The sequence below is a fragment of the Tupaia chinensis genome, unplaced genomic scaffold (genome assembly GCF_000334495.1).
Source record: "Tupaia chinensis unplaced genomic scaffold, TupChi_1.0 Scaffold000088_1, whole genome shotgun sequence".
In the NCBI taxonomy this organism is placed as follows: Eukaryota; Metazoa; Chordata; class Mammalia; order Scandentia; family Tupaiidae; genus Tupaia; species Tupaia belangeri.
Genome location: NW_006159550.1, coordinates 5,544,353 through 5,555,579, shown reverse-complemented (window position 1 = coordinate 5,555,579; position 11,227 = coordinate 5,544,353). Strand labels below are relative to the sequence as shown.

Here is an 11,227-nt window from a genome sequence, read left to right as displayed (position 1 = left end):
CGGAAGAGGCTCTCCCAGTGCCATGTGCATCACTCCTACCAGCCTTCTTTTTCTAAAATAATAATAATAATAAAATAAAATTTCATATATATATATATATGATACAGTACACATTTTTCCCCAGAGAGAGAGAGAGAGAAAGAGAGAGGGAAGGAAAGGGAGGAAGCACCTCCCAATGTGGTGTGATTACACCACAGTCCCCTGTCCATTTCTCCAGCCTGTCAGGATTTGGGTATGCGTGCACATGTGCCAGTATGTTTTTAAGCCACCTGGGCCAGAATGCAAACTATGGCTGGCCATGGGGATCCGGCTCTCTTAACCACGAGGCCATGGGGCTAGCCTGCTACTGCCTCTTTCCACAAAGCTGTCCTGCGTTCCCTCTCTCATTACTGAGATTACTCACCTGGAAGGGCCCATTCCAGTTGACCCTGGATTCAGTGTTTACAAGTCGAAATCACTGGTGGAGAATCGATGGCCATCTAACGTTGCTGGCACTGGTGGAACAGGGAAGGAGTACATATTGACAGCTCCATACGCACCATGCATTTCAATACGTCAACTGATGGCATCCTCAATACCACTCTACCTCAGGTTTAACGAGTCATCACACTTATCGCTGAGAGGACCAAAACGCAGAATGAGCAGCTAGCAAGTAGTGGAGGGAGCACTCTGCCGCCGGGACTCCTCTGCACACGGCGTCTGTGCCTTCCCACTGATCCACCAGTGTCTATTGTTGGGTGATTTAAGTGTTTACATTCCTTCCTCCTGATAACTATGACCTCCTGGAAGGAAGTAGCATGCTCCACACCACTCTGCCATCTCTCCGTTTTACACAGGGCCTAGATTTGGAATGAGCTGCTGTTTCTTGATAACTTTTGGACAATTTCTGTAAACAGTGCTGTGTTATGTTATACAATAATAACTTTTGAACTTGACTTCTTTTCAAAGTTTATGTGCACAGTTTGCAGTGGAGAGTTTGCCTGTCAACCAGCTGTATGGAAGTGATTCACCAGAAACAGCTGAAAAGGAAATACAGTATTTCTTTCCTCCTCAAAACACCTTAGCGTTAATTAAACCTCATGTAACACGTGAACAAAGAGGTAAATATTTCAATATAAAAGCCAATGCATACATTTTTCCCTCCAAATTTTGTGAAATTTTAAAAAAATTCACAAGCAGAAAGACAGAAAAAAAATCCATAAAATTCAAAAATAGAAAGGTTAAGAGATTATTTTATTACAGTTATTGTAATGCAAATATCCATATCCTTCCATTTAGAGTAACAATTAATTTTGTCTTATTTGCTCTCTAAATCACTCGCACTCCCTACCTTATCCTTCTGTCTCTCTTGTGATAAAAAATGGCATTGAATTTTGCCGAAGTTCTTTTAGGATTGAAGAATTTGTGTTTTTCATAAATATATTAAAATAGAAATTATGTTAATAAAGTTTTTGTTATTGAGAAATTTTCTTATACTCATATAAACATACTTGTATTATTTAGTCATAATAAACTTTTTGTGTGTGTGAAGTTTTCGCTATAGGGCATGTGTGCTCACTGGAGAGAGAGACAGGAAGAGAGAAATCACCCCCTAGGGGTAGGGCCACACCTCAATCCCTTCTAACCCATTCTCCTTTTGGGATCTTGGGCATGCACACACATGTGCCTGGCATTAGTTTTAATCCACCGAGTCTGGGACTCGAACCACGGTCGGCCATGTGGGAGTCTAGCGATGTAACCATTATGCCATCTGCTGGTCCCCATAATAAACATTTAAACATGCTTTTAGATCTGATTTGCTTATTTGATTTTTTTTTTTGCATTAAGATTTAAAAGTGAGATTAGTCTGTACTTTTCATTTTCTGTGAAAGTTTTATCGGTTTAATGCCAACACAACACGTCATAAAAAAATTTTAGGCATCTTTTTCAGTGATCGCAGAGTTTAAATGGCACTGGGGCTGACATGAGAAGGCTCGGTAGACGTTTTCCATGAGACCATTTGTGCTTGTTGCTTTTTGTTTGCAATAATTGACCACTTTGTTTCCGCCTATAAAAATTGATCTATTTAAACTTTTATTTTCCCTAAAGTTAAAATTTTACTAAATTGTATTTTCTTGAAATATTCTTCATTCCATATACATAATTGGCAAAGTAATCATTCATCATTTCTGTGGTCCCCGTTTCAGTAGTTATTTCTGCCTTGCCATTTCTTATTGTCTTCCAAACAAGAATCTGATTGGTGTAGGAGTTCCATTGCTCTTCTTTTTTCTAATTGGTTAGTTCTGGTTTATTTTCATTATTCCCTTCCTTTTATTTTGTAATTTTACCTTGGAGGAGGAGTTCTTTTAGCTTTTTGAGCTAGAGATTTAAGTCCTTTATTTTTATTTTTCAATTTACACTGACATAATTGCTTAAGCTTTATTTATTTCTTCTTTCTGAGAGAGAGAGAGCAAGAAGGAGATAGAGGGAAGTGAGAGACAGGCAGCACCAACAGTCTTTGTGCCATGACGCCCCCGGCCTCAGCCATCAGCGGCACACACAAGCGTGCCCAGCTGCACAGGGAAGTGCGGGGACACACGCAAGGACCTTCCCACGGGTCTAGCGTCGATGCTGTGCTACCTGTGCCACCAGCTGGTCCCAGATTGTACATTTTTCCTGCTGTTTCAGTTACAGCACATGAATTCTAATGAACAGTGCTTTCATTGTTTTTTAAAATAAATTTGACAGTTTGGGTTTGTATTTTCCCTTGAATCGTAGAGTTATTTCATACATAAATTAATTTTTAAAGACTTAAAAAAAATTTTGGTGTAAGAGAAATTTTGGTTTTTTATTATTATTATCTTAATACATTGTGATTAAAGAATATAGTTTGCCTTATATCTTTATTGGAGCTATTTGCTTTCATTGAAATATATAGTTTACAATAGGTGTATGTGAAGGCTGAGGACAAGAAGTTCTCTCTTTTCATAATGTAAAGTTTGAATATCAGATAAGACCTATCTTGTTTGTTTGCTTCATGTTTTCTTTGTCTTCAATTTTGTGTGCATGTGTGTGTGTGTGCACATGTGTGTGCGTGTGTGCACACATCAACTTAATCTGCCTTAGACTATTGTTTATGTCTTAGTCACCTGCTTTATTTTTCAATGAACATTTTTATGATTTCTTATTTGCATTTAATGATTGCAAATCTTTATAGCATACAATATATGTCGCTATTTCTTCCACAGTTTCTAATATATAATAGTGGCTACTATGTTATTTGATCCATAAAGAGAGAGACGGACACACAGAAACAGAGACAGTGAGAGGGGGAGGGAGAAATCACCCCCTACCCCCAGGGTAAATGGCCAGGCCTCCATCCCTTCTCCATTCTTCTCCTGGGATCTTGGGCACACAAGCACATGTACCTGGTTTTCAAGCCAAAGGCCCGGGACTTGAACCACAGTTGGCCATGTGGGAGTCCAGCACTGTGGCTGCTACATCATCTGTGGCCCTATGAATTTTAATTTTCAGAAGAATACGAAGTTTCGCTGCTGCACCGTTCTGTCCCCTGTCGTTTGCTGTATTTTAAGTTGTGTCTTCCATTAGGCATCTTTAAATTTAGCCTGCATTTGGGGTGATTTTATCTCTATCTTCAATTCTCTTTTGAATATAGTCAACTTTTACTTCACATGCACTTACTGCTTGACTGCTTCTATTTTTGAGTTCGAGGTTTTTATTCACGATATTTTTTAAATCCCAAGTGCCGCTTATATTAGAGTATTATATTATTGTGGTTGGTTTTTTGTTTGTTTGCTTGTTTGTTTTTTTGCATTTGTTAGTCTTTCTTTTTACTTTCATTGAAAAAGGAAAATTACTTTATTCAGGAAAATAGTTTTATCTTTTGTAGTAATGCCAAGAAGATTTAGGATCATTGTTCTTATTCAGTTATTATAAAAGATGTAGAGTTTGCTTGTACCTGCTCCTTCAGATGGTTCAGTGGAGGCCTGCGAGGATTTTGGTTGTCTTGCTCAGTTTCTCTGTTCAGCACATTCTCTTGGTTCTGGATGATGAAGCTGTTTCTGTGGTAAGGAAGGCCTTGGAAGGGGTGGCGCCATCTTGTTTCTGCAGTGCACTCTGGATCTAAGACATCAATCTCAGCCATTTGCTTCCCCTGTTCATCCTCAAATAGTGCCAGCCACTTTCCTTCTCCAGGGTGTCTCCTTTTCCAGAGAGACAGTGCCTTCCGAAGATCTCATCAGCTCCCAACACCTTGCCGTGGTACTTCCTCTTCACAAGTGTATGCCCCATCCCAATTCATCCTTCACACTGCAAAGGAAATTGCCTTCCTAGAGTTCAAACCCGAGTGTGTTCCATTTCAAATGCTTTAAACATCCTTCTCACCTTTGGGGCAAGGCCAGACCCCTTCCCAAGGCAGAACTCTTGGCCGCCCCTCTTGCCTGCTTGGCCAACTTCATCTCGCCGGGTCTTCTCCCTTCACTTTCGTTTTACTTCAAACCCATTGAAAATGCTTTAAACATCCTTCTCACCTTTGGGGGCAAGGCCAAACCCCTTCCCAAGGCAGAACTCTTGGCCACCCCTCTTGCCTGCTTGGCCAACTTCATCTCGCCGGGTCTTCTCCCTTCACTTTCGTTTTACGTGAACCTGGCTTGCTTTGCTCACTCTCCCATGCTGTCCTTCCTCTGTTGTCTGCTCAGTGACCACACCTTAGATTTTCTATATTGAACGCAAAGGTCAGTGTCTCTGAGAAGTCATTCCTGATTTCCCCAGAAGAAGTTACTTCCTGTGGTTCCAGAAACATTGTATATGACTAAAATAATCATGACCTGGACCCCTGATCAGACCGTTCATATCTGAGAAAGAGCTTATGTTCTTTTTCCACGGTGCCTGGCTTAGGGCAATCCCAACCACGACCTTTTATAGAAGTCCAGCCTTCTCCAGACTTTCTGCTAGTCAGGGTCACACTTGTCCATAGCTCCCAACTAAGTTGAGCGCTTCTAAGTGCTTTTGAGCTGGAGCAGGAAGAGGCTGTTTTACCAGAAAGCTTCCAATCTCAGTTGGTTCACCACCACCAACTCCAGACATAACCCTCAAAATTGAAGCTGTTGGGGGACTTTGACAAATTTACTTTGTTTAAATTCCTCCATGCTGCCCTGCTTCTTCAGGGAGCAGAGGTCAGGTCCACTCTACCCTTCGGTCTGTACCTAGTGAGAAATTCCTTGCACTCCTTGCACCGAGGTGAAGATGCCTTCCTTCCTGCAATAGAGCAGATTCCTTTTGCTCTTCCTTCTGTAGTCTGTTAGGTGCTTTGGGTGATTTCTGGAAAGGTGGATCTCAGAGACTGAGCATCTGCACTGTGTGTTAAAGTTCTTCTAAATAGCAATCTGGTGCATTTTCAGTTGATTTATTTCAAAGTAGTTTATTTATTTGTTTATCTATTTATTTAAATTAGCTGTAGGATGTGTGTGTTTGCCAGAGAGAGACAGAGAGAGAGAAAGAAAGCACCCTTTATGAGGGATGGCCACACCACAATCCCTCTTCCTTTGCTTCTCCTCCTTTTAGGATTTTGGGCATGCATGCACACATGCTTGGCTTGTTTTTCAAGCCGCCAGGTCTGGGACTCAGCCATGACGGATCCAGCCACCTTAACCAACACACCAGCAGTTGATCTTAGTTTCGACGTTTTAAACCATGATATGCACGTGAAACTATTATATATATATATGTTTTGGTATTTCAATCTACTTGAATATGGAGCGAAGGTGGAATAATCTCCAAAATATCTGTCTTTCCTAGTGGAGATCCTGCAGCTTATTAAGAAGGCTGGATTTGAGCTGTCACTATTGAAGGAAGTACTCCTAATTCCAGAGGAAGCAGACAAAATTTACTCAAAAATAAAAGGGAAAGACTTTTATAAAGATGTATTGGAAGTATTATCTGAGTAAGTTTCTGATATATCGTTTTTTCACACTATAGAAGTTAAATGTTCATTGGGGAAACTGAAAGATACAGAAATTAATTAAAACATTCTTTCTAATCTCATTCATGAAAAGACACCCATTAACACTGGGGGTCCTTCTGTTTTCTACTTCTTTCCTCTCCTCGCATGCTATCTTCCTCACTCACTCTCTCTCCTTCTGTATCTCCTTCCATCCCTCCGTCCTTCTCTCCCTTTCTTCTATCCTGCCCTCTTTCTCTGTTTAAGTCTTTGCCACATTAGACCTGGAGTCTGTCTGGGTTGAAATCTCTGCTTTGTGCATACGTAATCTGTGCCTGAGTTCCCTTTTCTGTAAAATGAAGATAATAGTACCTGGCTCACAGGCGTGCAGTGAGGCTCAGAAGTGATACCTTGGAAGTACTCGAAGCATGTTGCATATATCAAGCACTCAATAAATGTTAGTGGTTCTCATCTCTTCTTGTACATGTGTAGATGCCTTGCCAAATTCCTTATGTCTATGCAACATATGTGTGTAGTTCCATAAATATTATGATGCTAAACACGCTTCTTGGAAACGTTTTCTCCATCTTATGGATCCTTCCTCACAGCACATACCCGTTATAAGCACCGCGTCAAAGTAAAAGGTTAGTCTTTATTGAGTATGATTTTAATCCCAGGGATGGCACAGACACACACACTTGACTTCATCTGACTCTTAAAACAACTCTAGAAAGTAGTTTTCACTAGAGTTTCCACACTGGTTATGAGGGAACAGGGGCCAGGGCTGACACTTGTCCACAGTCACAAACTGGTGTTCTTCGGGGCCTTGGGCAGAGAGAGCCCGTGCTTTCCCTTCTGCTTCCCAGAACTCCCTTTCACATTAACATCGTGATTATTTGTATATTCCTCTCAATGCACTTGGAGGTTAAAGGTATTTTTGTGTGTGCGCACGCACAGACACACACACAGGGAGACTTCAAAAAGTTCTCAATGCACTTGGAGGTTAAAAGTATTTTTGTGTGTGTGCACACACAGACACACACACAGGGAGACTTCAAAAAGTTTGTGGAAAACTGGAATGAAGTATGAGTTCATTTGGGACAAAAAATTTGCTTGTGGGTAGTTTTTTGTAATGCACACTTACCATGAAAGTTTTGAAGACTCCCCCTCCTTGTGTATGTGTGATTTTAGTCCATTTTCTATTACTTAATAACTGAAGACCCATACGGAGTTATTCGAAGGAACAAAAATTATTCAGTTCACAAGCTTGAAGGTTCAAGGTCAGAGGCCACATCTGGAAAGGTTCTTGTTCTTACTGGAGGGAATTTTCTGCAGAGTCCCACGGTGGCACAGAGCATCGCATGGCAAGACAGAAGGGAAGTGTGTGTGTCTAGGTCTGTTTCTGTGTCCCCCTTCTTATAAAGTCATCAGGACCCACTCAGGGAGGCTCCACCCCGATGACCTTTCCTAGTCCTAATCATCTACCAAATGCTCCACATCTTCATCCCTGGGCTTTCGCCCCTTTGCATACCGTCACCAGAAAAGAAGTCTCAAGGCGGGAGTTTGGGGGAGACTCCTTCAGTGACCATCACGTGCGTTCGTACACACACATCTGTCCAAGAAGCCTCTTTAGTGCACCTCGGCCCCTTTCAGCCCATGATCATTTGTCAAGGAGTCTAAAAAGGCAAAATGAGTTCAAACGAACGATTCAATGAAATGTACGAGTTGTAATTAGGTGCTAGTACGCAGAAGGTTAGTGATTTGAGCACAGAGAAGCCATCATTCATGTTGGCTGTAGGTTGCATCTCCTGGGAAGCAGTCTCCTGTTGAGGCTGTTTATTAGGGCGCCAGGCGGAAGGCTGGAGAGAGACGCCAGACTGGGAAGTGGAAGGAGGCAGGATGCAGTACAAGGAGGGCAGCAGACTGCAGTGACCAGGGTCGGACTGCCCCGCCCAGCTGTCCTGGATCAGCCAGGCCTTTGTGTTTTCACAGTCACGGGAGGCCGGCCCCTGGAAGTGGTAGGCCAAGCAGGGCAGTGCTTTGTAGTGGAAGATCCTGAAGGGGCTAGAAGCGAAAAGCAACCGCAAAGTAACCCATGACAACATTGGTACTGACTGGGCCCAAAGTAGCAAAGATAATAAAAAAAAGATGCTATTCATGAATATTCCTTAGCACTAGACTATAGCTCTCATGTGACATAAAATTCTGGCAGAAGACAGAGAAATGAAAAAAAAAAAAAAAAGAATAAAAATTGCACAAAGTCAAAGGATAAAGAGGAGCTCCCTGGACCAAGCTGTGACACTCGGGTTTTCGCTGTGTATGTGAACTCTGCGGTCGTAAATAGACCGAATCTTCTCACAGTGTCCTCATCTGCAGGGGGCCTTCTGTCGTCATGATCCTGACCAAGTGGGATGCTATTCCCGAGTGGAGAAGACTGATGGGGCCAACAGACCCAGAGGAAGCGCGACTGCTGTCACCAGACTCCATCCGGGCCCAATACGGGGTCAGTATGCTGAGAAACGCTGTTCACGGATCATCTAGTGTCTTCGAGGCCGTGGAGAGCATTGGCAAAATGTTTGAGGAATTCATTTCTGAGAACCCCGAGGAAAACGGAAGTATGAACTGTGATGTGTACCTCTTTATTATTTTCTTCCTTTGTCACAGTGACCGAGCCTATCCTGGAAAGATTAGACCTCACCCCATATTCCTGAATCAACCTCTACTCCTACCGACACTCGTGTTTCCAAAGCAGATGACAATGACAGGGGGTTCCAGCAGCATGCAGCCACGCTCAGGCGATAGGAATGGAGGCCGTGGGGTGGGAGAGGGTGAGTGAGGGTCAGGTGAGACACCCCTCACTTCTCAAGCCTTGAACCCAAGTTGTTTGTGTCATCGGCTGTGACAGAGTTGTGTGCAGTCCCTGTCCTTGACTATTCCTATGTCATCTAAATATTTGGAAACTTGGAACCTACCAACTAGCGTGGTCATACAATGTAAGAGGATGTCGGAAATCATGGAGTAACAGGAAATCGTTTCCACCTCGCAGAGGTGGCTACGGAGCAGAGATGAGTGTGTACTTGGTGCATTTGTCTCCTTCTTACTAAGGTGGTGTGGAAGCCCAAGTCCACTTCCTTCTGTATTCGGATTGAGGAGAGTCCCCAGAGTCCGCCACGTGGCTCTTGCTGCTGACTTGAATGTGGCCGTGCAGCCTCTTCTGTGGGCAGTGTTGTCCCTCCTTGGACGGGCTACACTGAGACTTAGTCTCCCTACCACAGGAGAACCCACTGTGACATAGAGAAAGCCCTACCCAACGAGATTCCTCAGGGATAAAATTGCTCCCTGAATATTGTCATTGAGGCCATGGTTTCTCCGGGTTTACAAATGCTATCAAAATTGTAGATGTGTGAAATAAAAGTAAGTTCCCGTATGGTGACAGTTATTCCATAAGCCTGGGTGGATTATGGTCGGAAGGATAGTCTTACAACCCGTGAACATCTACATAGGGAAAACATACAGTATGTGTCTGCTTGAACTGTGAGTTCTTGGTCAATATAGAACTCCCTGACTAATGGTTGTTACTTGAGGGAAATGCAAATCCATCCAAAACTGTATCAGGACTTTTCCAAGGACCTTATAGGAGCGATAGTGGAATCTCTCCTGACCTCTGCATAACCCTCCCTGTGGCGACAGGGGGCGCTGTGTGACTGACAGAGAGGTTTGTAATTAGTGTATAAGCCAGCGCTGACATAGCAGGTCTGCCTTTCACAGCTGAGAGCTGAGGAAGGTAAGAAGTGAAGTAGATCTTGAAAAATCGCGTTTCAAAGTCAGTGTTACCAAAGCGAGAAATAGATTGTGGGGATGGTGGCAAACAATATGAATGTAATTAATGCCACTGATTTATATATTTAAACTATTGCAATGGCAAATTATATATATGTGTGTATATATATGATTAAAAAAAATAGTAACAAGTAAAGTAAAACAAGGAGTAATGGTCCCTTAGAGAAGCACAAAAATCCCTTGCAATGTAGCTCCTCCAAACGCATCCTGACGGGTCAGCAGGTGGCATGATGGTTAAGGTACTGGATCTCACATGGCTGACCATGGTTTGAGTTCAGGACCCAATGGCTTGAAAATCACATGGGTTGCGTGTGCATGCTTGTCCAGGATTCAGAGAGGAGAATGGAGGAGAAGGGATTGGATTGCAGCATAGCCATCCCTCCTTCCAGGGGATTTCTCATTTTCCCTCTCTGTCTCTGGTGAGCATATGCACCTGATGGCAAAAACCAAGCCAAACAAATAGCAATTCTCCTCGAGAAGATAGAAAATTAAGCTAGAATGATGACATATTTTAAAGAGAAGACACGTAACCTTAATCAAAAGCCTTAAATAAAAGTAAGCCTTTAATAAAGTTTTTAAAGAGATAGCAAATGGAAGATTTTTCCCCAAAACAATGAACAACAACAAACATTTTTTAAACTCTTCTTTGGACGTTTCTGCCTTCATAACCCTGCCCCCAGCACTGCCTCTCTTGTCTGTCCACTCCCTCCTCCAGCCTCTCCATGGGGTTCAGCACATAGCTGTCCAGTCATTCCAGTGGCTTTCTCAGATCCTTCCCCTTCTTACCCTCCCCTTTGGCTTAACCAGCAATTCTGTCTTTTAAAGGGCTGGGTAGAAAGCTGTGATTACTTGTAAGTCAGAGGGTCTGCTCTTGACCTCACTGCTTTAAAAATCCTCCGGTGGTTTGCTTTCTCAATGGGCTGCCTACAGGCGAAGAAAAGGCCCGACTCCTGAGTTCTGCGCTCCTGCCTCATGCCGGGGCACTCCCCTGCGGAAAGCGGCAGCTGCTTTCAGATCAGCACAGGACACAGCCGTTTGTTTCATTGCATTCTTTCTGTTTCTAGAACTTTGAGGAGGTAGTATCTACGTTCAGACCAACATACAGCATGTGACACGGCATCCTGAGAGTGATAAGAAAGACATCCTTCAGAGGAAAATTCATCTCGATGTGGGAGAATCCCTGGCTATGCATAACAACAATAAAAAAGCTCACTCACAGATCGTGGTGTTTGCTTTTACCAGAAAGAATTTAAGGCGACCTATGTAAGTGCACCCAAGATACACCAACGCAACTGGGGGGGATCATGGGGCATGGGAGAAGAGAGGACAGGTCGATGAGGTCAGGAGAGGAGCCACACGTAGGATGCACACAAGGCCCTGCCATGGATTTAGAAGGTGGCCCAAAACGTGGCTCTGAGCATTCCAGCAGGAAACGCTGAACAAACGACA

At 43.1% G+C, this 11,227-nt stretch overlaps 1 protein-coding gene across 1 annotated transcript in view; it reads left to right on the top strand.

Moving 5' to 3' along the window:
• NME8 (NME/NM23 family member 8) overlaps positions 1-10,992 on the top strand; it is a 73,900-nt gene extending 62,908 nt beyond the window's left edge. The window contains exons 16-17 of the mRNA XM_006143007.2: positions 8,315-8,553; positions 10,843-10,992. Coding sequence (XP_006143069.1) covers positions 8,315-8,553; positions 10,843-10,850 — 247 coding nt within the window. The 3' untranslated portion in view covers positions 10,851-10,992. The remainder of the gene's footprint in view (positions 1-8,314; positions 8,554-10,842) is intronic.
• The last annotated feature ends 235 nt before the right edge of the window (positions 10,993-11,227 follow it).